The sequence below is a fragment of the Sminthopsis crassicaudata genome, chromosome 5 (genome assembly GCF_048593235.1).
Source record: "Sminthopsis crassicaudata isolate SCR6 chromosome 5, ASM4859323v1, whole genome shotgun sequence".
NCBI lineage: Eukaryota > Metazoa > Chordata > Mammalia > Dasyuromorphia > Dasyuridae > Sminthopsis > Sminthopsis crassicaudata.
The window spans coordinates 120,697,814-120,722,928 of record NC_133621.1 but is presented as its reverse complement, the minus strand read 5'-3'; the positions used below and the strand labels follow the sequence as shown (position 1 = coordinate 120,722,928).

The window sequence follows — 25,115 nt, the reverse complement described above, 5'->3', positions numbered from 1 at the left end:
AGCATTTTACGAAATAGCACAGCAAGAAAAGTTATTATTGAGTAGTTTTTCTGTCTTATCCAACTCTTTACGACCCTGTTTGGGGTTTTCTTGGCAAAGACACTGATGATGTAGCTTGCCATTTCCTTTTCTAGTTCATTTTTACAAATGGAGAAACTGAAGCAAACAGAGTGAAGTGACTTGCCCATCCCACAACTAGCGAGCACCTGAAGTCAGATTTGAACTCAGGGTTAAGTCTTTCTGATTGCAGAACTGGATCCTATCCACTGTACCACCTAGCTGCCTCGTGGCAAGAAAAGCGGCAGTAAACGATTCTCTCCCCCTAATTTAGCAGCATTCTCTTACACCAAGAGACTAGGCAGAGAGAGACACAAACATAAGGTATGAGTGGCTAAAGCACATACAGAGAGAGCATACATGGGTATGTCATTGTGGACATTTGAGAAACAATTCATTGCTTTGATACTGCAGGACTGTCAATATCAATGTATCCCAGTGTCAGCAAGTCTGGTGATGTCATGACATTACTTCCATTAAAGGTAGTTTACAGTTATTGCTGGTCTTATCTAACCATTATTGGGAATGGTGAGCAGGTAAGTGCAGTTTCTCTCTGCTCTAAGGGATGCAATTGCAACTCTTTAAGTAATGGAGTCAGGTTCTTCTCCATTAGCCTTAGGTTGGCAAGCTCCCTTCTATCCATCCTGGAAGTTCACCTAGTCTTAACTGTGGGCAGCTTCTCTCCCAGAGAATATGAGCTTCCAGTGGCCAACCACTCTGGAACTTAGAACAATTAGGGAGCTCAATAGAGTCCATAGCCGCCATATCTATCTTTAAATACATATCCTTATGTTCATTAGGAATGATATCTCTGTCATGGATCACCCTGTGAAGGAAAGTTAATAAATATCCTCTTTAATTCTGATCCATTACTGATTATGTTTTAGCTCCCTTTTGAAATAATCTGTAGGGACTGTCTTTCAACAAACCAGCTAAGACTGATATAGAGATTCCATTTTCTTCAATCCCTATGATCCTTTGGATCTCCCATTCAATGAAAGGGATGGAAAAGGCAAGGCAAAACGCTTCCACTGACCTTGGACCTAGCATGGAGGAAGGCTTGGAGGTGCCTTTTACTTTAATACTTTGTTCCAAAATTCTTATTATTATGGATATGTTGCTGGCACCAACCTTTCAGAGCTTTGAGCAGCTCTACATTTTATTAGCTTTAGCCAATGTTAAAGCTAATAATAGATTTAGCTTAAACATTACAGTATGTTTCATGGAATGATTCCTATTAGGAAGCAGTTAATAATAATAGCTAACATTTATATATAGCCTTTTAAGGTTTACAAAGAGTTTTACACACATTATATCATTTCAAAGCATATATTAAGTATATCAACAAGACAGTTCCTTAATACTTTCCCAATGCATGAGTAAAAAAATCACTTTAGTTTGCCAAGTGTATGAGATAATTCAATATCCTTACACTGCCTTGAAGGAAATTATAGACTCAAGCTTAGCTTACTTTAAGGCTAAGTACATTTCGTGGGATGATGATTCCCATGAGGAATCATTCTGGAACATTTGTTAAGCATTTTAACAAGTCAGTTGCCTAACATTTTCCCAAGGAAACTATCTCTGGATTTTTATTGTTATTGGGTTTTTTTTTTTTGAAGAAAGATAATAATGAAAATAATCTTTTCTCCAGGTAACCTATCAATTGAATACTCTGATGTCTGCTTCTGTCCTAATCTCATCACTTGCCTTCAAAAAAACAGATGTAATCATTTAGCTCTCTTTGTGGCTGCTTCTTGAGAGATGATGCTGGCTGTTTCTTCCCTTTTTTTTTTTTTTTTGGTGGAGGGGCGGTGCTTGTTGCTGTTTTTGAAAACATAGACATAGGAAAATGAACAGTAGTATTTCCCTTTGAGCCTTTGGGTCTGTTTATCCAGAAAAACTGATGCCTCCTCAAGCTGAAGAGAAGTTATGATTAATGACTTGAGTTCTTCTGTCTACTTTACAAATGATTCTTTCCATGGAAAAAATGGCTTTTCATGAAAAGATATTAGAACAGGGTAAGGATGGCATAACTGTGATTTCCAGGCTCCTTCTTTTAAAATGTCTCCACCCTCCTTTCCAAAAAAGCAACGCAATTGTTTCAACATTATCTGTAGTGACAAACTTTCATTACTTCATAAGTTATCTCATTCACTCATTCTCCTGGTGACCCTTCCCTCCCAGAAATGAGCTGTCACCCTATCTTTTGTCAGGGCATTATTATTTCTGCAGCTGGATGAGACCTGGCTACAGTAATACTGGAGTGACTCCTTGGTTTTAATGAATATCTTTAGAGTCAATATTTAATAGTCAAAAGCAAATCATACTATTTTGTAAAGCATATACAGTACATTCTTTCTTCCCTACCTCATCTTCCCTTGATTCTCAGCTATTTTCCTGCAAATTAGCATACACACCAAATGGGTGGAGACAGGAGGCAATATTGAGGTTTTTTTTTTATTTGTGTGCATATTTTTTTTTTACTATATTAGCTATTCTGATATGAGAAGAGGTTGAAAAATTAATTATCTTAATTAAACTTTTGTTTGTTTTTTCCATTAAGCCATGCTATTCATCCATTGTAGAGAAGAATTCTAGGCTTAGAGTCAAGAAAACCTGGATTTGAATCTTGCTTCTGTCATTCTTAAGACTGTCAAAGTAGTGATCTTATAAATGGAAAGAAAGGGAATGAATGCAAGCTATCCTGGTCCCCTGGAATGCCACTCATGGCTTTAACTCAAAGATAAAATGTATGATCAGAGATGAAAAGCTGTAAGAAACTTTAGAGCTCATTAAGTTTAATTCCTCATGAGAAATTGAGATCCAGAGAAAAGAAGTGTGAGGTGGAATTCAAATTCCAGGCATCCTTACTAGCCAAAGCATTTTTATAGAGTTTCTCTCTGATTATTGGATGTAACAACTCTAGTTCCTAAAAATAAAAGAAGTTCTAAAGGTGATCCAAAAGAAGTATTACAAATAGTTACATGAAACATCATGAATTTCCATCATGCCTTCACCATCTGGATTCACATGTCCCTTCTACCATCCTCCTAGTATCACCACCAAAAAGCATACAGAGATCACACCAGCCAGCTGAGGAACATGGATTCAATGATACATAAATACCTTGTACTTCATTCTTTCCTTGCTCTTACCACTACTTATTGCTTTTTCTTGTTCTGTTGTCTCAGCTTCTAAGTGGGAAGTAGAAAAGACATGGTTTCGTTCACATTTGTTAGAGGTGCTGGGTATTAGGCAATAATAACTAATCTAATATTAAATCTAATAAATCTAAAAATTAGATATTTATAAGTCAGAGTTTCTACATACTTCTACATGGTAAAATTACAAAGCAAAATGCTCCACAAGTGACACGAGGTAAAGGTACTGCAAATAAAAAAGTAGAGGGCTTTAAAAAATGAGTAGAAAATCAGAATATGAAGAAGAGCAGAGAAGATATTCCATAGAGTACAGCACAGGCAAATGCATGGAAGAGAGATGTGCAGGACATGTTCAAAGGACTGGAAAACAGATTCCAGGTCTCCATTCTGTCCCTTATGAAGGCAACCAAAAGTATTGAGAGGAAGATGAGCCACACTAGAACAAGAACTGACTCCAGTTCTTAGGATCTTATGGTAGTGAAAGGAATGAGGCAACATTATTTGTAAGAGAAACAGTAAACTGGGGACCTTTACAACTCCGCTCTGTGCTACTAGGATTTCTTTTGGTGTCCTGGCATTCTGATAATTTCCCTTCGGTAGTCCTCTCTACTCTGTGGACATTTGTGGTGCGGAAAGAACTTTTTTGATCTACCACATTCCCATGAGAGATGCAAGAGTTCCAGGAATGTGTGATGGAAAGGGTGTGTAATGCTGCGAAGGAATCCTTAAGAGTGAGCACTGGCTAATAGCAGCCTCAGGGAGCTGGATAAGGGCTAGAATTGGTACTTTCCATCCCTCAAGGTTGGAAGATGGTTTGCTTTGGGCCATAGGTGTTGAGAAGCATGCTGCTAATGCAATTTCCTGATTTTGTTCTTTACTCTTGTTTTACATATATTATGTCTTTTCATCAGACCATTGAGATGTTGTATAATTTATTTTAAATATACTCGATCTTTCCAGGAAGAATTCAGAATGGGTATAAGGGCACAGAACATTAATCTGAATAGAGATGAAGCTAAAAGATGTTCTAAGAGCCTGGAATTATGTACTATAGGAGAAAATAATGTTATGAGGAAGTTAAGGTCTTAGTATTACAGTGTGTGTGTGTGTGTGTGTGTGTGTGTGTGTGTGTGTGTGTGTGTGTGTGTGTGTGTATGTGCTTGTGTATGTGTGTGTGTGTAATTCTTGGGCCTTTTAAGGCATGGTTACTGTGACCTCTCTATCTGCATTGCCTTCTATTATCATTCCCCTCTGCTTCCTCTAACTCCCCCTAAACTCACATATTCTTCCAGGAAAAGGAGACAAAGTAGTCCCAGGGGGAAAATTTACAGTGCTATATTGCCATGTCAAGGTACATACTTAGTCAGGTCCGTCATTCCAGAAGGAGTGGGTAATGAGGCATCAAATCCCTCCTGCAGCAATAACATTTCCCATGAATTCTTTTGTTGAATACTGTGTTGGCTAGGATTTGATTCCTAGTGAAAGCCTTGAGATTTGTACATGTCCAGTATTTCATGTCTGGATGTCCTTTTCCCCAGATGGAAGAGAAACAGTTGTGGAAATATGCTATTCAGAGGCCTGGACAAAAGTTTTGAAAGCTTATTTCTTTATTCACTTTGGCACTTTTGAGTCTTTTGCACCTTTATTTTAGAGGATGCTTATACATCTGTTTAAAATAGCATCTCTTTATGGAATTAAACTTTCAGTCAGTCAGCAGACCCTTGAGTTTCTAGCAGGTTTTTTTTTTTTTTTTTACCAGCTTCCCAGTCCTATCTGAGGGGCACCTATAACTGCCAGGATCTTCCTTGACCTTTTTTCATTGACTGTTATAACTCACCTCACAAAACCCCCAGTGGTAGTTGGAAGACTTCACACTAGTTTCCCCACCAAATTATTTCCCTTTTCCTATTTCCCAGAATAAAATAACTCCCAAAATGGGTCAAAGTGGAAACAGCAGGAGAGATCCTGTATAGACACTGTCCTCACATCACCTACTCAGTTATTTTCCTCACTCCTGCTGCCCAGCATTCCTTCTCTTGACCTGCCCTACCCAGAGAAGTGGTCCTGGAGTGCTTTAGCTCCTCTCAGATAGCGTCCCGACTAATCTCCAGGATGCTGCCATGACTCTGGTACAGGCCTTTATTATCTCCCACCTAGACTACTGCAATAGCTTATTGGTGGGTCCACCTGCCTTATGTCTCTCCCCTACCTGTCCATCCTTAATTCAGCTGTCAGCAATTTTCCTAAAATCAGATTTCACTATGTCACTCCACTATTCAATAAACTCCAATGTTTTCAAATTACTTCCAGGATCAAATATAATATCCTCTGCATGTTTTTTTTTTTGTTTTTTTTTGGTCTCTAAATAGTTTATAAAGCTCTTCACAATCTGGTCTTCTCTCCTTTCAGACTTACTACTGCATCTTTCTTCTCTGCATATATTGAGATAATACTGGTCTTCCTGCTGTGCAAGACATGCTCTCTCTCCTCTCAAATCCATCATTTTCAATGCTGTTCCTCATGCTCAGAACTCTCTCCCTCTTAATCTCTGCCCTCCTGATTTCCCTGACTTCTGATTTTCAATTAAAATTTCACATTCTGCGGGAGACCTTCCCTAATCCTGATTAATGCTAATGCTTTCTTCTAGTTATCTTGAACTTATCCTGTATACATCTGGCTACTATATAGATTTTTGCATGTTGTCTCCCCCATTATTTTTGACGTTTCTTTGTATCCCAGAATTTAATATAAAGCCTGCACAGATTGGATACTTTATAAATGCTTGCTGGCTTGACCCTCAATTCACATACAACTTTATTACCTGGCACGTGAGGCACTTAATAAATAAATGGCTGCTGAATTAAACCCACAACATTCCCTTTTAGTCCAATTATATTTTCTGGTCACTGATGAAAGTTTTAAGGAGGATACCTTATGGTAGCTGGTTCTTAACTTTTTGTGAGTGTAATGAACTCCTTTGGAATTTTGACAAAGCTTATGAAGAACTTGGAATTATATTTTTAAATGCATACAATAAAATACATTGAATTACAAATAAAACTAATTAAATAGAAATATATTCATCAAAATATTTTAAAAACAAGTTCATGGACCCCAAGTTAACTGGATTATGTGTTTTATATATTCACATTTATTATCTTAAGGGGATAAAAATGCATTCCCACATCTTTCCCTTCTTTTCTTTCCCTTAGGTTAGGTTAGAAGGATTTGGTAGAAAGTGGATTAACTAAGTAAAAAAAAGGAAAATGTAATAAAGAAGCAGATATTCCCACTAGACTGGTCCTTCCCTGAATTCAGAAACAGAGAAGATGAAGAGAGGCAAGAAGAATAGTTCAAATCATCTCTCTGTGGACGTGACCTGACTAGCTCAATAATTCTTATACCTACCTCTGATTGACTCAGGCCCAATGGCCTGCCATCATTTTAGGTGGAAGGCCATCATTATGATGCTGAATTCAGTTGGTCCCTAGTCTATCTTACATATTGCTGCCAAAGTTAACTTTCCTTAAGCAGAAATCTGACCACTGACTCTCCTACACAATTAACTCCAATGGCTTCCTATTACTTGTAGGTCACAGGGTGCTTACCTTGTAAACTTTCCCCTTTCCTTTTTTCCTCCTTCCCTTTCTTTTTTTTTTTCCCTTTCCTTCCTTCCTCCTTCCCTCCCTCCCTTCCTTTCTTCCCTGTTTCATTATCTCACCAAGGTTGGAAATGCAGAGGTTATTCATAGGTCCCTCTCCATTCTGATAGGTACAGTAACCCTGACTTCTGTTTTCTGGCCTGGACCAGTTCACTCCTCCTTAGACTATTTGGAAATCCTTCTTGCGTCTCATCAGATTAATACTGTACTTAATAAACTTAATATATTCAATTTATTACTGCTCTGGTGCGGGCATTAAGTTAGACTTTAAGAACGCCAAGACAGTAAGAAGCCCCAAATTTGAGATATCTTTCAGTCTTTTAGATAGAAGGAATTACAGGTATGTAATATTATGCCCGGCCTCTGTAAACTTTTTTTTTTTTTTTTTTTTGCTAACTGTATTTCAATGTAATTGGTTTTCTTTGCAATAATATGTATTCTATACACTTAAAAACATTATTCTGAGAGGGGGTTAATAGGCTTTACCAGATTGCCAAAGACACAAAAAGGGTCAAGAACCATTGGTCTAGCATAAAAGGTAATCTCTTTATCATTTAAAGCTCTTCACAACCTGGCTCCAGCTTACCTTTCCAGTCTCACTGAACACTACTTGCCCTCCTTGTGTGATCCAACCAAACTGGCCTGTGTTCCTCACAAGACACTCCATGTCCGGTGTCTCTGTCTCTGCACTGGCCATGCCTGGAATTCTCTCTTCACTAACCTCTGCCTCAGGGACCCTTCTCTCCTCAAGCACAATCAGGAAACTGCTTCTGATCTCACCAACTGCTAGTGCCCCCCCCTAACTACCTTGTACATATCTGTATTTACTTTATGTTATACTATAGATATATGCCTATATATATACATATATATGAATAATTTATGTACTCACATTTCCAATAGAACATAATCACCTTGAGAACTGAGCTTATTTTATTCTTTGTACTTGAATCCCCAGTGTCTAGCACATAGTTAGGCGCTTAATAAATAATGTTGTTTGACTTCTTAAATTTGTCTAACAAGCAATTAAATAAAAAAAAATTATTTTATATACCTTCTATTCAGTCTTAAGCACACACACACACACACACACACACACAATTTCACATTATTGAATTCATATATATTTGATTAACCTACAGGTAACCAGGATAGAAAATAGAATAAACTGGTGAATCCCTTCCTTCTTTTATCAGCATCTTGTGTTACCCACCTTGCCACCATCTTTGTTTGCATAACGATTTTGGGGAGCTCAGAAATGATTAAAACAACCACCCACCAGCTGAATGAAGTGATGTTACTCTCATAGGATGCAGCTGCATTGGAGATTCAACAGGAGTCTGTTTACCTGAGTGCTTGAGACATAATCATTTTCTTGTATTGATGCTCTAAAGAGATTGCATCTTCCGAAAGCTAGAAAGACTTGCTAGAAAGACTAAATTTCAAGGAGCTCACTAAGGAGTTCATTAAGGTCTTCCTGAGTGGGGTTTTCTAGCTCAGTGATAGAAGAGGTAGTAAAGGAACAAAGGAAAGGATGTTATACAATTTTTAGATGGTCCAAAGACATAAATTTAATATGAAAAAGCTGATGGCTGAAGGTGATATACTTCAGTGAAGCATTCTGTAGGAATTTCTTTTTGTTGTCTACCTAGTTGCATAGTTAGGGAAAAGGCTATTACCTTCAACAACCACCCTCACCACCACTTCTAATTTGTTTCTTTCAACAGTATTAACACTCGAACTCAACTGAATTTTTCCATTCTTTCTCTGATGCAAACAAATCAGAGCCTCCCCTTCAACTCACCAATAATAAAAACAGGAGGTTGAATTTAAAGTGCTCAGTTTGTCCTTGCATTTCTTGGAAGAACTCCCAGGTTCTTAATCGACTGTGCAGCTGTTCACTGAAAACTGTGCAAAGAAAAAAACCCAACAAAAACAAATTCTGTATCTTCTTCTCTATCTGGTAAGTTGGTTTTAAAGACTTACCCAGAGCTTTTATGGAAGCAGCAAGATTGCCCCATCCAGAAATAATTTAAGTTGCAGAATAAAGTTCAATCTCACTTCAGCCCGATCTTGAATGACAGAAGAGCACTGAGATGATCAAATTCTTGGATAATGTAGACTGCCTAGCATCATTCTGCCAAAATATTATCACATGCTTTGGAATCAGGGGCTGTCTATTCAAATAAAGCCAGCTTTCATGGGCACAGAGAACAGCGTGGCTTCTTTCCTACTCTAGATGATATGGGAAGAAATGAGGTAAGGTGAAATCTGTTGCTATAAATTCATGTGAGGAACACACCAAAATAGAAATAAATGCAATTTTCAACTCTTTAAAACCCTAAACTTTAAGAAAACACATTTTGATCAACTTGAGAATGGTATTCAATTAATAACTATAGCTGAGATTTATATAATTCTCTGTGAAGTGCTTTTAAATTAACAAATTTTAAGCCTCACAACAACCCTGTTAGGGATTATTATTATTTTAGTTTTACAAACTAGTTTTACAAAACTGAGGTGAAGGGTACGTCAGTGGTTTGTTCATTCAATTAATAACTACAGCTGATGTTTATATAATTCTCTGTGAAGTACTTTTAAGTTAACAGATTTTGAGTCTCACAACAATTAGGGGGTTAATACCATCTCAGTTTTACAAATGGGGAAACTGAGGTGAAGACTACTTCAGTACTATTATGAAAATCTTTGAATAGGTAACTTCCCTCCCCTCCCCCCCAGGTTGGGGTTAAGTGACTTGCCCAGGGTCACACAACTAGGAAGTGTTAAGTGTCTGAGACTAGATTTGAACTCGGGTCCTCCTGAATTCAGGGCTGGTGCTCTATCCACTGCTCCACCTAGCTGCCCCTAGGTAACTTTTTTTGGGTTTATTTTTGATTACCTTTTTTTCAATTAAAGCTTTTTATTTTCAAAACATATGCATAATTCTTCAACATTAGTCCTTGCAAAACTTTGTGTTCCCATTGGACTACTGTCCATGTTAAACATGTTAAAATATGTTAAATTCAATATATGTATACATATTTATACAATTATCTTGCTGCACAAGAAAAAAGATCAAAAAGGAAAAAAAAAATGAGAAAGAAAATAAAATGCAAGCAAACAACAACAAAAAGAGTGAAAATGCTATGTTGTGAACTACACTCAGTTTCCACAGTCTCCTCTCTGGGTGTAGATGGCTCTCTACATCACAAGATCATTGGAAATGGTATTAATCATTTGATAACCTTTAATAACACATTTCCTCAGAGAAGAAATTCTTCATTTTCCCCAGCTGCAATCTTTTCCTGATTTTATCCTTTTAAATAAAGAATATACTTCTATGATCCCTAATCTTCATATATTATAGATTTTTGTTCCAAGAGGTGAAAGACATTGCATCTCATACCTTTATGATTTTGGATGGGCCCTTCCACATGTCTACAATGGATTCTCCTCACCCTCTCTTGGAAGGTTCAAATCTTCCTACTTCCTACACAAGGTGTTTCACAATTCCCCCAGTTCTTTCCATAGTCAATAAATACATTTTGAACGAATGAGTTTAATTCAGGAATATTTATGAAGTAACATATGACTCTGTGGGAAGTCTGGACCTGAAATTTCATTCTTGTGAGGAACTTCTAATTTTGAAATTCTCTCTATGGAGCAATACAGCAATTCATCTTTATTTTAAGTGTCCCAGGACTTGGAAAATTTAAATACCTGTAGGTATCATCCCAGATTTTTAGATGAGGAAACATTCTCAGAAAGTTTAAATGACTTGCCTACATTCAGTTTGAATCCAAGTTTTAATGACTTCAATTAAGTACAGGGCTTCATCCACCACATAATGTTAAAATTACCATGCTAGAATGTCACATATAAAAATAAATTTAGGTAGATGCAGTGTGGCCTGTTGCAAAATACCACAGGACTTCCATTTTATTTTTTTTAAATGAGAAGTGCCAACTCATACATCAATTAAATTTTTTAAAATGTTAGATTGAGAAAACTGAACTATATTGATCCAAATGGTTACCAATTTCCTGCTGTCAGTTCAGATGGGACAACTGCAAGCAGGAAAAGAAGAAATATTTTAAGGATGTCAAACATCATTTGAAGTTACAAATGCTGGCAAATAGTTGCTATGAATGGACTGGTAAGGAATGCTGGATTTGGGGAGCTGGGAGGGCAGTAGATTTGGGAAGAATGAATCTCAGAAGCAGCATCACAAATAGCAACAGACCCAACTGGTGGTGGGTTGAATTTGCAAACGAAAGAACTCTGTACAGATAGAAAGGCTGTCATCTGTTTGTTTTTCAAGACAGCCTTCAGACTGCCTGTCATTTCTGATGCAAAGGGAAGGATTAGCACATATATAAGTGTTCACATAAAAAAAAAAAAAAAAAAAAAAAAAAAAACACTAGTATTAGGGGACAAGGACGCTGATAGCTGACATTTTATAGCACTTTTTAAGTTTGTAAAGTGCTTTACAGACCTCATTTCATTTGAGTTTCAGTCTTGGGAAGAAGGAACTACAGACATTGTTATATCCATCTTTGACAAGGCTGTTGTTTCATGTCTGACTTCCAGGTCCCATTTGGGATTTGCTTGGCAGATAATGAAATATTTTGCCATTTCCTTTTCCAGCTCATTTTACAGATGAGGAAACTGAAGCAGACAAAATTAAGTGTCTTGCCCAGCTAGTTTCTAGTTAAGATGTGGAAGGAGAATTTTCCTGACTCCAGGACTGATGCTTAGCTGGTGAAAAAATTGAGACTTGAGAGGTTAAGTGACTTATTCCTAGTCAAGTACCATGAGAGGTAGGATTTGAAAACAGGTGTCCAGCTCCAGCACATCCTACTGCCTTCCACACTGACAGGTTTTCCATGTTATAATAAAACACAACCCATGCTATTTTCTATCTCAAGTATATAAATCTGTAACATGAGATGCTTTGTAAAGGAGCTTTTACCTTAGCACCCTGTTGCATTATGAATGAGCTAGGAAATAATGTCCAGATCATTAATTGCAGAGGAAAACTGTTCAGATATAAAATCCCCAAAGAACTGTCCTACTCTTTATGAACTTACAAGGGTGTCATACATATATAAAGGGAGCCTTTAATACAGGATCAAAGTTATGCTAAAGTGGTTTTACTACAAGATAAAAGGCTTGGGTACATTAAAAAAAAAAAAAAAAAAGAGGAAAAAAAAGAAAAAAGAAAAACCCTAGCTCATCCTCCAGTCATGTAGTGACATACAAATACCTATAACTGAAAATTATGTAAGGATCAGGAAGGTACAAACCAGGAAGACATGATAATAGTGTGGGAAGGAGTCAGAGGATGCAGGTGCAAATCTCATTTTTGCACACTAGAGAGCTGTTCACAGGTCAGCTTTCACAGTAGATTATCTCCACATTTGCATTTCATTGATCCAGTTAAGCTTATCAATCCATTCTCTAAGTTTTTCTACATATGCACAGGTTTCCTAGTTCTGATTAATCTCAATTTGTCTTATGTTATTGTAGACACACAGTCCTTCTAACTAAATGTACAACACAAGTTGAAGATGGATCATTTTAATGGACGCCCATCAGTTGGGGAATGGCTGAATAAGTCATGCATATGAAGGTAATGGAATATTATTGTTTTATAAGAAAAGATGAGAAGGCTGATTTCAGAAAAGCCTGGAAAGAACCATGTGAACCGATATTGAGTGAACCAGAAGAACATTTATGCAGTAACAAGATTATGTAATGATCAACTGTGATGGACTTGGTTCTTCTCAACAATGTGGTGATCCAAGGCCATTCCAATACTCTTGGGAATGGGAAAATGCCAATCACATGCAGAGAGAGAATTATGGAGACTGAATATGGATTGAAGCATAATTCTTAATCTTTTTTTTTTCATGTTTTTTCCCCCCTTTTGACATGATTTTTCTTGAACATGAGAAATATGGAAATGTTTAAAAGAATTGCACATATTTAACCTATATCAAACTGTCTGCTGTCTTGGGAGAGAGAAGGTAAGGAAGAAAAATCTGGACACAAAGTCTTACAAAAATTGTGAAAACTATCTTTACATGGTTTAGAAAAAAATTGTATTAAAAATGAATTATTTCTCATATACATATACCCTACCGGTTTTAGTAGAGTTGAGAGATTATGGCTATGTAATGTGGCAAATGCATTCTGTCATTGGTTTTGCTTTGCTGTTTTTATTCAGAAGAGTTCTCAAAAAAGTGGGGTTATCCAGAAATGACTGATGTAAAAATTAAAGGTATTATTGCTTATTTTCATTTAAGCATCTTCTAAAGTTCAGCTTAGGTGCACATCCTTTGTGAAGTTTGTGTCAATCCCTGAATAATGATTTTTTTGCCTTTTTTCAAATTGTCATGCTTCATTTATCTGGGTAGATGATGTTCTCTTCTCCTTCCTCCCATGCCCACATTCCCCCTCTCCCCCAAGTAGAATGTAAACTCTGCTGAAGGCAGGATATTTTATTTTTATAATTCTAGTGTTAATATTTTTCTTTCTTTTCAATATTTAAATTTTTAAAAATTTAAATGATCTGCTTCTTTCTCTTTTCCACCTAGCCAATGAAGCCTAGACGAGGAATTGATTAGTGAATAATTTTTAAATAAAAAAGATTGTGTCAAAAATTACTATCTTCATTGAATTAATGTTAAATCAACATTTCCTTAATAAAATCTTTCAAAGAGAAATCTCACAAATAAGCTGAAGCAAACAAGTAACAGTGTCTGCAACTCCACCCCCCTTTTCCATAGTGTATATATGTGATTTCCTCTATACTATAAATAAGTTTTATCACTGTACTTGGCCTCTATGTATTTTATTAAGGAGAGTAGAAAGTTATTTCAGGAACTTCTCTAATGATAAGATAAAACCTAATGCAAGACAAAAAACAAGTGAGCCATTTCACTCTCAAAATATTCTTAAAAAAAAAGATTAATTGTTCTTTGGTTTTGAAGCAGGTTTTGTTTTGAGTGTTCACATTTGAATGGGAATATATTAAAAGGCAAAAATCTTTCTAACATTAACTTGTCCATGAAAACTTTGCTAAGCTTGGCTAAGGTTCCAGAAGACAACCCCCACGCAGGATTCAGGAAATGTTTAGATGCCCATTTGTGTCTGGATCAATGGAACACATTATTCCATTTAAAGATGAAAGCAGAGTTTCCTGACCAAAATAAGCACTCATTATTTCTCAAAATTCAACTGTTCATTAAATTACACTTAAGTATCAAATATGTAATAATTCTTGGCTTTTAATGAAATTATGAATAAAACTCATTAAATGTTCTTTGGAGTTGGCAAGTTCCAACATTTCATAGTCATTCTGGTATGCTGAAGAATACCAAATAATTTGACCTTGAAATGTGGGAACATCGTAGACTCAACTAGAGCAATTGCTTCCAGGATTGCTGCTGAGCAGCTGTCACATTCACCAATAGAAAGGGTATCTGTCACATTCTCCTGCTCGTTGTGTTTACTTAATGGTATAATCATTTTAAAGACTTGAAACCTACTGAAAATCTGAGGGGTCATTTATTGCTTCAAAGACCTTGCTGGTGCAAAAAAAATACAGAACCCTCTTCCCCCTTTTCCCTCCAGCATTCAACTATTTCAATCTAACATTCAGTGAATCAAAAAACACACTATTTTAAATCTATTTGGATCAAATTAATTTTATTATGCTCCATGATGAATTGCCACCAGTGCAACATCCTATTCACTGTACATTTCAAAAATTCACATACTAAACAAAATTTCAGTTGATAAATGGAAACTTGAATGATTGAAAGTCTTTATGAATCTCATACATACAATAAGTGGCTAGCTGATATTGTCTATCACATAGCGTTTGGATACAAAAAGCCTCATGCTAGTTTGTTAAATGCTAAGGCTATTCAGACAATCATTTAATTGGAATATATATGCGAGGCTTTCAGACAATGTGCAGGGATAGTGAATTTGAACGCTATGAAAACACTATCTTCTGCCCACAGTGCAAATGATGAAGTGCTGAAACATGCAGCCTTTACATCTTAGCAAATCACAGTTTCAGTCTTCATGCCTGGACTGAACTATATAGATCTCCTATTTTAAACCAATTGTAATCCAGACTTTGTGCAACAAAGAACATCCTTGTTTTTTTTTTTTTTTTTTGTTTTGTTTTTTCCTTTTCTCCTTTCAGTAAAGAGACTAAAGTCAAATGCCTTTTTTGGCAAATGACAAACGGCTTTTAAAATTACATTTCAATGTAAAATATAAACAACCCAACATTCTTTTTCTAGAACTGTTACAATTTAGGATTTCTTAATAAATATTATGCATTGATGTTCATTACAGAAATCCTGAATTTCTTGACCAAAGGATAAGAGAAAACTTAAATCTGAATAAAGGAACACAGTTATAAAGAAAATTTGAGATTCCGATTATCTATGATTATCTTATTAAAATCCAAAATAAAAATCTATTCTAATCATTATTTAAAAAAAAAAAAATCACAAGGTTTTTACTTTCCATGTGCACAAATTCCTAATTTCATTGGTTAGTGGTTGTTCAGCCTCACCCACACTAGACTCATTTGAGCTCAAGCCACAATAAAAATCAAAGCAAGCAAAGGTTTCTAGCAGCAGAGGGCACTGTTAATATTTGCAAGAAACAAAAGTTTGGAGTTTTTCCCATGTGCTTAAATGACTCTTGCTAGGAAGTTAACATTCTTTGAATAACTTAACTTTTACTGCCCCACTTACTGCTTTCAGCAACAAAACCTTTTAAATTATTTCATATGATAACTAGATGCATGATCAATAGAGATTACGTGATAACTGGATTAGAAATTCAAGTCATATCTCACAGGACCAGCCTGTCGAGATCATGCCAATACTAGGGTTTGGTCAGTATGATTCTGGATAGTTTAAAATTTAGTTTGATATTGTGACCATAGTCTTGAAATACTTTAAGATACTTTTTTTTTTTTAATTAACTACATTCTGTTTATGACTCAATCTGTGAAAAGTTGTATATTATTTAAATTTGATCATTTTCTAACTAAAATTTACTGTAGGTCCGTTAATTAGTGCTGTAGCTATTAACACCCACTTTGGGGTATATCAATCTATTGCTGGGATAGAGGGAGCCCTAATTAAAAAAAAACAAACAAAAAAACACCTTTCAGTATGCATAAAATAAAATGTTCATGTTTGCAATAAAGAAAAGAAAAATCTATTTCTTTTTTTCAATTTTGTGTTCCAAACAGTTTCACATTTTAAGGCCTCAGATTAAAAAAAAAAAAAATTACTCATTTCATGTCTGACAAATACCTTGAGAAAATTTCAATAAAATTTAGTACCTATGTGTCAAAATTCTAATGTATATATGTTTGTCATTATTTTCTTCTTCTGGATTGTTGTTTTAGTGTTTGAAATTTCATGAGCACCTTAAATCCATCCAGACTGTAGAATGATAGTACTTCATTTCACTTTATTAATACACTAGTTTCCCAACTTTAAAGTCAATTTAACCCAACATTATTGAAGCAAGCATCAAACATAGCCCTTCAGTTCAGAAACACATAAAAATTGACCTCAAAATAAGTCAAGCAATTGCCCCGGCAACTTGGAGACTTTGTTCATAAGAAAGAGTAAAGCCTTAAGCTTGCCAGCTGGCCAGACAGATGCTGTTAACTATATCATAGCAAAAACACTATCCCACAGTTTACTCCAGGTGCAGAAGGGCTCCTAGGAACCTGAGCTTTGAATGATCACTGCTGGCTAATAGCAGACAATACTGCTATGTCAGAAGAGGTGTAATGACTTTTCATAACTATCTTTTTGTAGTGATTTTATGTAAAACATATTGCTGAAGTGTGAGAAATTGCATCAGTATAGTGATGTTCTGAGTCTCAACATTCACATAGCATTGTATTGAAAATGAAGGGGTTAAATAAACTGTCTGTATTACTTAAAAAGAATGTAGTGCTATACTAGATTTTTAATAAGAAAATTTAGGTACAGAAAAAGTAGGGTATGAAAATAGTGTTTTTCCATCTTGCATTATAACTAAATTACAATAAGGTTTTTGTCAGTCTCATTTAACAACATTTAAACTCCCTTATGGATGGAATAAACAATATTCACAAGTCAATTTAGCATTCTGATGTAAACTTGCACACAGTAACAGGGAGTAGCTTTTTAGAAGATTATGACAAACCTTTACAGATTAAATGAGGTATTGCACAGATTAATAAAAAAAAAAAGCAAAAGGCAACAAAAATATACAGCAAATTGGTAAAACATTTACATGATAATTTTACAGAATCCATAGACAGAAAGTAGTGTTTAGTATTTCACCTTAAAAAATATATATATATAATATATATTGATCAATCATCCCATTCATCGTCATCCTCAAAATCTTCATCCTCATCTTCATCCTCATCTTCATCTAGTAGTACAAGAAAATCATTAAGATGATTATTTATTTAAAAAAGTGTCCAAATAACATTCAATTATTGAATTAACTTCCTCTGTTCCTTGACCACAAAACCAAGTCTACAAAGCCTTTCTTCATCTCAATTTCCCTCTTAAACTTTGTACATTTTGTACATATTCTATATATATTTATGGATACTCTCATCTTCTCAACAGAATGTAAGAAGCTGTTTAATATCAGGGACTGTTACATTTTTAATCATTGTATTGTCAGTGCTCATCAGTGTTTGTAACCTAGTTAAAGTGTTTTACTGATTGATATTCAATTTTAGTATCAGGACAATGTCATTCTCATTTTTTTTTTAAAAGTTACTTGTAACTGAATTAACTCATTTTAGGAAAGATTAAAACAAAAACAAAACATTACATTAATTCAATGATTAACACTAGGGGATATCATTTTTAAAAATTGACCAAAGTGATTTTAAATTAAGCTTTGAATGATAAACATGCCACCACGCAAAGATAAAGGATTTTTCTAATGAAATGGAAAACATTGTAACTATCCATCATCAAATCACCAAATCTGAAATTCCATAAAACTTTCATTAGGAGGCTTTTAGGAAAAATACACTAAATTCAATAAAGAACAATCATTGATAATGATCTGATTCAGGAAATAGTTAATAAGAATTTAGTAGGTGGAAAGGGGGAGGAAATGGCACTTGGTATAAATATCCTGCAGGGCAGACATATGGAATAAAAAACAGATCAAAGTAACATTTTTATGGCTGACTGGCTGAAAAATTACCATATAAAGTTGCTAAGTAGGCATTTATATTTTAAAATATACACAGAATTCAGTGCAATACAACACATTTTAAGTAATATGGATAAGTAGCTGAAATTGAAATATTTCAATTGCATTCATTTTTTAAGGTGAACTCTTATAAAAGGTATTTCAGAATAATAAAATGTGGAAGTCAGGACTGAACTACTTCATTAATTATTTAGGCATTTTTCAGTGGTCAACACTATAGTTCTGATAATTTTTCCTATAGGAGGAAAGTATGGTATGGCCTGCTATCCTCTAGAAACTCTACTTTGTGCACATGTACCATGTAACATATCTGGATTACTTTGTTGAGGTTGTCTTAACTATAGTGGAATTAACTGGTAGAGTCTATATGAGGAAAAATGTAAGACAGAACCCACCATTGAGACAGTAACTAACAATGCTAATCTCAAATAGCACTTAGAAATCCATAAAATTAAATAAAATTTTGTATTTGATTTTAAAATCCTTTACTTCTATTTTATATAGCACTCAGCTGTCTGTGTGTAAGACAGAAAGGAGAGAGGTAAGGAGGAGGGAGAAACATGCAACACAATTTTTTTAACTATTCAATATTCATTCCATTATACCATGTTGTCATCTATACACCAGAAATAACTTTATCTATACTACAAATATTCAGAGAGTAAACCTCCTAATTTTTATCTCATTGAGAACTTATGATGCACATTCAAGTTTCCTATTCTATTTCTTGATATTATTTTAATATCTAATTGTTTTGCATGAGACATGTACAAAATGGAGTGACATTCTTCAGTACAGTGAATTAATGTCAATAAACATTCTCAAGTGGTATAGTAAAATTGTACTGCAATCAAAGTATGGTCAACATCAATAACTAGTTAGTGGAAGAATTGATTAGTTTTGATTATTTCATTTCACATATCAGATCCCAAAGTAATTCTCAAAAAGAAAAAGGAGATTTACATGCTTTAGGGTAAAATAAATGAGGATATATTTAGTTTCTGTTCAATTTTATCAGATTGAGAGTTATTGTTATCACATAAAAATTGTCCCACAATGTATAAAAAAAGTAGAAGAGTTATACTACTTTTGATCTTATTTTAATAAATTAATGGTCAAATATCTACATTTAGGAAATTACAAGCAAGAAAAAACAGAGAATCTCTAACTCAATCCAGAAAATCACTGTCCACCCTCATACAAAAAAACAAAAAAACAAACCAAAAAAAAAAAAAACAAAAACAAAAAAAACACAAAAAACAAACAAACAAAAAAAAAAAAACAAAAAACACTCCATGTAATCTCCTAGAGTGGGAATTAACCATAACAATCTAAAGGCTAATTTTATGTGGACATCTATCTGCAACTACAGAGATGTAAGATTAGACTAGCATATTCTTGAATTCCTCTTTCCAAATAAATATGTGTCAATGGCTTAAGGTTGCTCATACTCTAAGTTATGGTCATAACTAGTTATGTGGACAATAAGTTGTTAATATAGAACCTAGAATATCACCAAATAAAGCATACACCCTCAGGAGATAATTTTAAGCACAAGAAGCAAAAAATACATATTTTGTAAACATTTCACAGAAATTATACCTGAAGAGTGAATGGCTTTGCTCCTTTTCTGCATTACTTCCATTAATGCACCTACAATTCCTGAGGTGGGGGCAGGTGTAGGGGGTACAGAATCTTGGCCATCAGATACCTTTGGAAAAGAAAGAAAATAAAAAGGATATGTGTAAAAGTATAACATGCTTAATGCTGAGATTTTTTCTTTCTTTCTTTAAAAAAAAAAAGGAAACAATGTAAAAGTAAAAAGTGAAAAGGAATCTTAGAGATGTACAAATATTCTTTTAAAATATAGTTTAACTTAAACATATCTGCTTCTATTTATAGTACATTCTCAATACAAATAGGAAATATTTCTACTGTTGCATGGTTGCATTTAATTAGGTATTCACAATAATGATTGCTATTTGAACATAATTCAGCCTTTTAGGTGAGGAACAACTTTTAGGTGACCCCCACAACATTTAAAGTTCTGGATACTAACATTACAATTATAAAGAAATTAATTTGATTCAATTTTCAGAAAATGCAAATGTGGTTTTTGGAACTAAAAAAAATTTTCCATTAAATATTCCAAAATAGCAATGACAGAAAACATTGTTCATAAAGGAAAATCATGTTTCATTAACAAATCTCTATTAATGTAGAAAAAGGCCCCTTAACAAAACAATAGTTGGTGGTGAATGCCTTGCCAAGTATATCTCAAATTATGCCTATAAGTAAAGTACTTTGATTTTCAGCAAAGTCTGTACTTAACTATAAATAATAAATGCATCAACAATGGCTCTCAAAATGACTCTGTGGGCAATCAGAAATATATATTCTTTCAGAAGGTGATTTCTACATAAAATGTTCTCAGAGTTCAGGGGGGAAATATCAAGGGTAATATTATAAATCTGTTCTAATTAGACTTTGTAAGTGTACATATTCCATAGTCAAATATATCAATTGTCAATTTAGCATGGCAACATATATGTAATAGGAAGATCTAAAGAATATAATTTCTTAGAAAAATTGATATGCATTTCTTAAATATATTCTTTACAGTGACCTCTGTCACTGTAATTCAATCAGGAATAAAGGTCCATCTTTTTAACACCAATATTCTACTCATTGTTACCAGCCTTGAGTCATGGAAAAATACTCCATGATAGTCATGGAGGACTATAATCTCAGAAGAATTAAAAATTAATATAGCACAAAGGGCAATGGAGAGATGCATGATAGGTCTAAGCAGACTAACAAGTAAAGACCTTTCAAGAAATGTAGTAAAGGACACTATAAAGAAATGTATGTGTTTGTAATGGTGAATGGTTGTTATGCCCCAGTTGAATCCTTGAAACAAACCCAATTTCACTGCATGGGCTTCTTATGCCAAACTTTTGGCACTGTATGTGCAAGTTACACAGGCTGAGGACACATAGATGTATTGCTGTGTTAATGCATGATCACAACAATGAGATCACATATCCATTTCAGTTTTTCTAAGGAAAAAATTGTGAAAAATCTGAATATATTGATATTTTAGATGACTATAGCTTCTACTCAAAAATAACTTTAAAAGTTTAATTCAAGTAAACATAGACTCTGATCAAAGAATTTTAAGAATTGGAAGGGCCATCATATAGTCCAACTCCTGGCTGAAAATGAATATCTGTGACAACACAATGGACAACTAGTTGTTCTTATGAAGATATCCAAGGAGAAACCACTCCTTCTTGATGGTATAACTTCCATTATACCTTTAGATACTTCCAATTGCTAGCACCGATTTCCTTACATGTGCCTATTTCTACCCACTATTCCAATTTTACCCTCTGAAATCAGGCAAAATCTTTTTTCTCCATAATGGCCCTTCAAATACTTGAAATCAGAATTCATCTCAAATCTTTCCTTCCCTGGACTAAAGAGCTCCAGTTTTTGTTTTGTTTTTATAACCAGTAACTGTGACATAATTTTAATGAAATTTACCAGGCTGAATGCCTTTCTCTCATTATTCTCTTATTACTGCTTTTATCATAATGTGGCACAAAAATTGAGGTAATTCTATATGGAACGGAATGCAAAGTACAGTATAAAATTATTACTCCTTGTGAACACTATATCTCTCTGAATGCTTTTTTCTGGCTAACTTATGCTTTTGATTTGCATTAAATTTGAAGTCCAGTAAAATCATGGTTTTTTTGTTTTTGTTTTTGTTTTTTTAGCAAATCTTTTTCAGATGAATTTCAGTCCCATTTTTTAAAGAAACTATAATGGGTTTGGGAAGACAATAATTGTTTATCTTGCCATAACTTAACAATAGGTTAAGAGCTGCTACAAAAGAGGAAAAAGCAAATTTCTTAAATATGTGTATGCATATGATAAGAGTTTTGGGGGGGCATTATACAAAGTAAATGTAAACACATATGTGAGCAAGCCTTTGAATACCCCAATTAGTTGTTTAAAGTTACTTATATTTTAAATAGGATATGATTATTCCACAAGAGATTCATAATTTTTAAGAAAAACAATCCAGAGAAGCAAGTTTGGAGAATTTTATAGAACTATTAATTTTAAAATGATGATCTAAGGTCATGTAAGGAAATCTGGTCTAGGATAAAATAGGACAACATTCTGTGCCTAACTAAAATATAATTTGTATCTTTAAATGTGAAAATAAGGCACTATGTAAGCCTAAGTCCAGGTATCCATTTTCTTCAGAAAATTTAGCCACATGGAAGGAAAAAAAAAAAAAGTAATAATTAATTTAATCACTCAATTTTACAGAGGCAAAAAGAGACATCCCTGATTCCTTCTAGGGTTCGTTCCAGCTATTCCTGCTCCCGACCCACCAATTGTTTTGAATAAGTTTTGTATTATTTGTCAAAGTATAGGCTGTTTCTTTTAAGTCGAAGGAAAACTCTCTGGACACAAGAATGTATCCTTTTTCTCTCTGTGTTCCTGGCATAACAATCGGTATATTAACAGACACTGAAAAATATTCAATGAATTGAATTGAATTTTTTCATGGGATAAAAATATAAAGTACTCACAAACCTTTAAAATTATGAAATGGAGATTACTAAATATAATACACAAGAAATATGCTTTACATCTAGAACAAGGGACAATGAAAGGAAAGTCATAGTAAAATCAACAAGAGAGAATAGAAAAAGGGGGGTGAGGGGAAGGGTACAAAGTAAAGACTAGACTGGTTTGAAAAAGCAGAAGACTTAGGAGTAGTATGGTTCTGAAGTGAGTGATGACAATAATAACTACATTTTCCTATCATATTGGCAAGCCACAAACTTACTATGCTGACAGTATCCTGTGAGGATGGTGGGAAAAGTAAAGTTATTGGAAAATGAAGCTCAAAGAAAACAAGACAAAATATTTAAAGCACTTTGTAGGCTTAAAAGAGTCACCTGAGTTGACAAATTATTGTTAAATGATTTGTCTATGGTCACTTGACAGATTTTGAACTCAGATTTCCGGATTTCCAAAGGCTAGCACTCTTTCTATTATGCTATTCTGTTTGTTTTGTTCTTGTTACAATCTGGTTTTTTACAAGGATTGAGAATTCTTAGCCAACTGTCCATAATGTACAGTTCTTCAACTTCTGTGAAGCCATCCCCCAAAGTAACTGTCAGATAATCAGCAATCAAATTTCTATCTTATTTTTATTATTTTTATTTATTAACTGTGTGATCATGAGGAAATCACTTCTGCCATACATTTCACAGGGTTGCTATGAGAGAAGTTCATAAGCTTCTATAAGATGCAAAATAAATATGAGAAAATATACACATGTACTGAAAAATACACAGACACAAGGTGACCTTCAAAATAAAATGTCTCTCATAATAAAAAAAAAAAAAATTTCCTGCATAGGAAAAAAGTTAATATATACACTAAACTAAGCCATTTGGAGCCACCTTCATAAATTTTTAAGCATTAATGCCTTCATAAAGAAAACACCAAGTTCTTGAGAACTCCGATCCAAAATTTAGAAAACTATTGTTAGTTAAGAACAATGTTTCTAAAATTGGCCTAGACGTGGCAGACAGAACTCTATGGGCTTCATATAGAATTGTGATTGGAGGAATTATCTCCTCACTTGTAAGCTAAGTGGTACAGTAGATAGAGCACTGGGCTTGGAATCAGGAAACTAATACTCAGACACTTAGTAGCTGTGTGACTGAATCTATTTGCCTCAGTTTCCTCATCTGTAAAATGGAGATAATAAAAGCCTACCTATTGGGTTGTGATGAGGATCAGATGAGATAATAATTATAGAAAGTGCTTACAATAATGTCTGCAGAGTAGATACTATACAAATGCCAGTTGTAATTATCATCATTATTGAAGGCAGGCCATCAAGTCATATGCTAGATACTATCTGAAGATAAAATGTTATGAGCTAATATCTATCAGCTCAGTTATTCTCAAGCATTTTAAATATAAACCTTTTAACCTAATGCCTAAGTAATTTTTCCAGGAGCTGGAGGGCTCACTTCCTACCCTTTCGGTGGATTTTTAGCATATTAAATAATTTATCTAGTTTTTTTTTTTTTTTAAATGAGAAAGTAACTTAATGAAATGCATTTCAGAACAACAGTTTAACAACTAAAAAATGATGTATTACTAGTAATCCAAAATAAAAATAACACCGATACTTACAGACTTCAGCTGAATACCTTGTCGTATCTGGTCTAGAAGTGCATCCCTCCCAGAGCAGGACACTGGACGACTGTTCTGTTCTACTTTCTTTAACTGGGCACCCTCCCTTATCTGATCCAAGAGAGCTGCTTTGTTTCCCAAGGGAGCTGCAAGTTGATGGTCACCATCGGAGGATGGGCCAGGAGGAGGAGGGGGACCAGGAGGAGGTGGAGGTGGAGGTGGAGGAGGTGGAGGTGCTGCTGAGCCAGATGAGAGGGGTGGAGGAGGTGGGGGAGGGCCTGAAGGTGCTGAGGAGGGATGGACTGGAGGAGGAGGATGGTACATCCTATTTGGAGGCGGTGGTGGGACTGTAACACCTGGCCTAGAGGGAGGTGGAGGTGGTGGAGCAGCTGTGGGAGCTCTTGAAGGTGGTGGGGGTGGAGCTCCTCGTCCTCTGGCAGGGGGAGGAGGAGGGCCTGAACTATGTGGAGGTGGTGGTGGTGGAGGAGGGCCGCCCCTTGATGGTGGTGGTGGTGGTGGTGGTGCTAAAATAAAGAAAGAAAATAAAAATTTAACAATTTTTAAAAGAACAAAACATGTTTGTAAATGTCATTGAAAAAATTCTCTCATTTAACATGCATTTAAAAATACATATAGTCTTCTATATCTTATTTATAAGATATCACTGTCCTGAGAAAGATTCTTTAAAATTCTAATTTTGCCTAATTTTAAAT

General features: G+C 34.7%; 1 protein-coding gene across 1 annotated transcript in view; it reads right to left on the bottom strand.

The window, feature by feature from the left end:
• Positions 1 to 14,576: 14,576 nt before the first annotated feature.
• WASL (WASP like actin nucleation promoting factor) overlaps positions 14,577 to 25,115 on the bottom strand; it is a 114,063-nt gene continuing 103,524 nt past the window's right edge. Inside the window, exons 9-11 of the mRNA XM_074268094.1 lie at positions 24,403 to 24,926; positions 19,768 to 19,876; positions 14,577 to 17,358 (exon numbers count right to left, since the gene is read on the bottom strand). Coding sequence (XP_074124195.1) covers positions 17,297 to 17,358; positions 19,768 to 19,876; positions 24,403 to 24,926 — 695 coding nt within the window. The 3' untranslated portion in view covers positions 14,577 to 17,296. The remainder of the gene's footprint in view (positions 17,359 to 19,767; positions 19,877 to 24,402; positions 24,927 to 25,115) is intronic.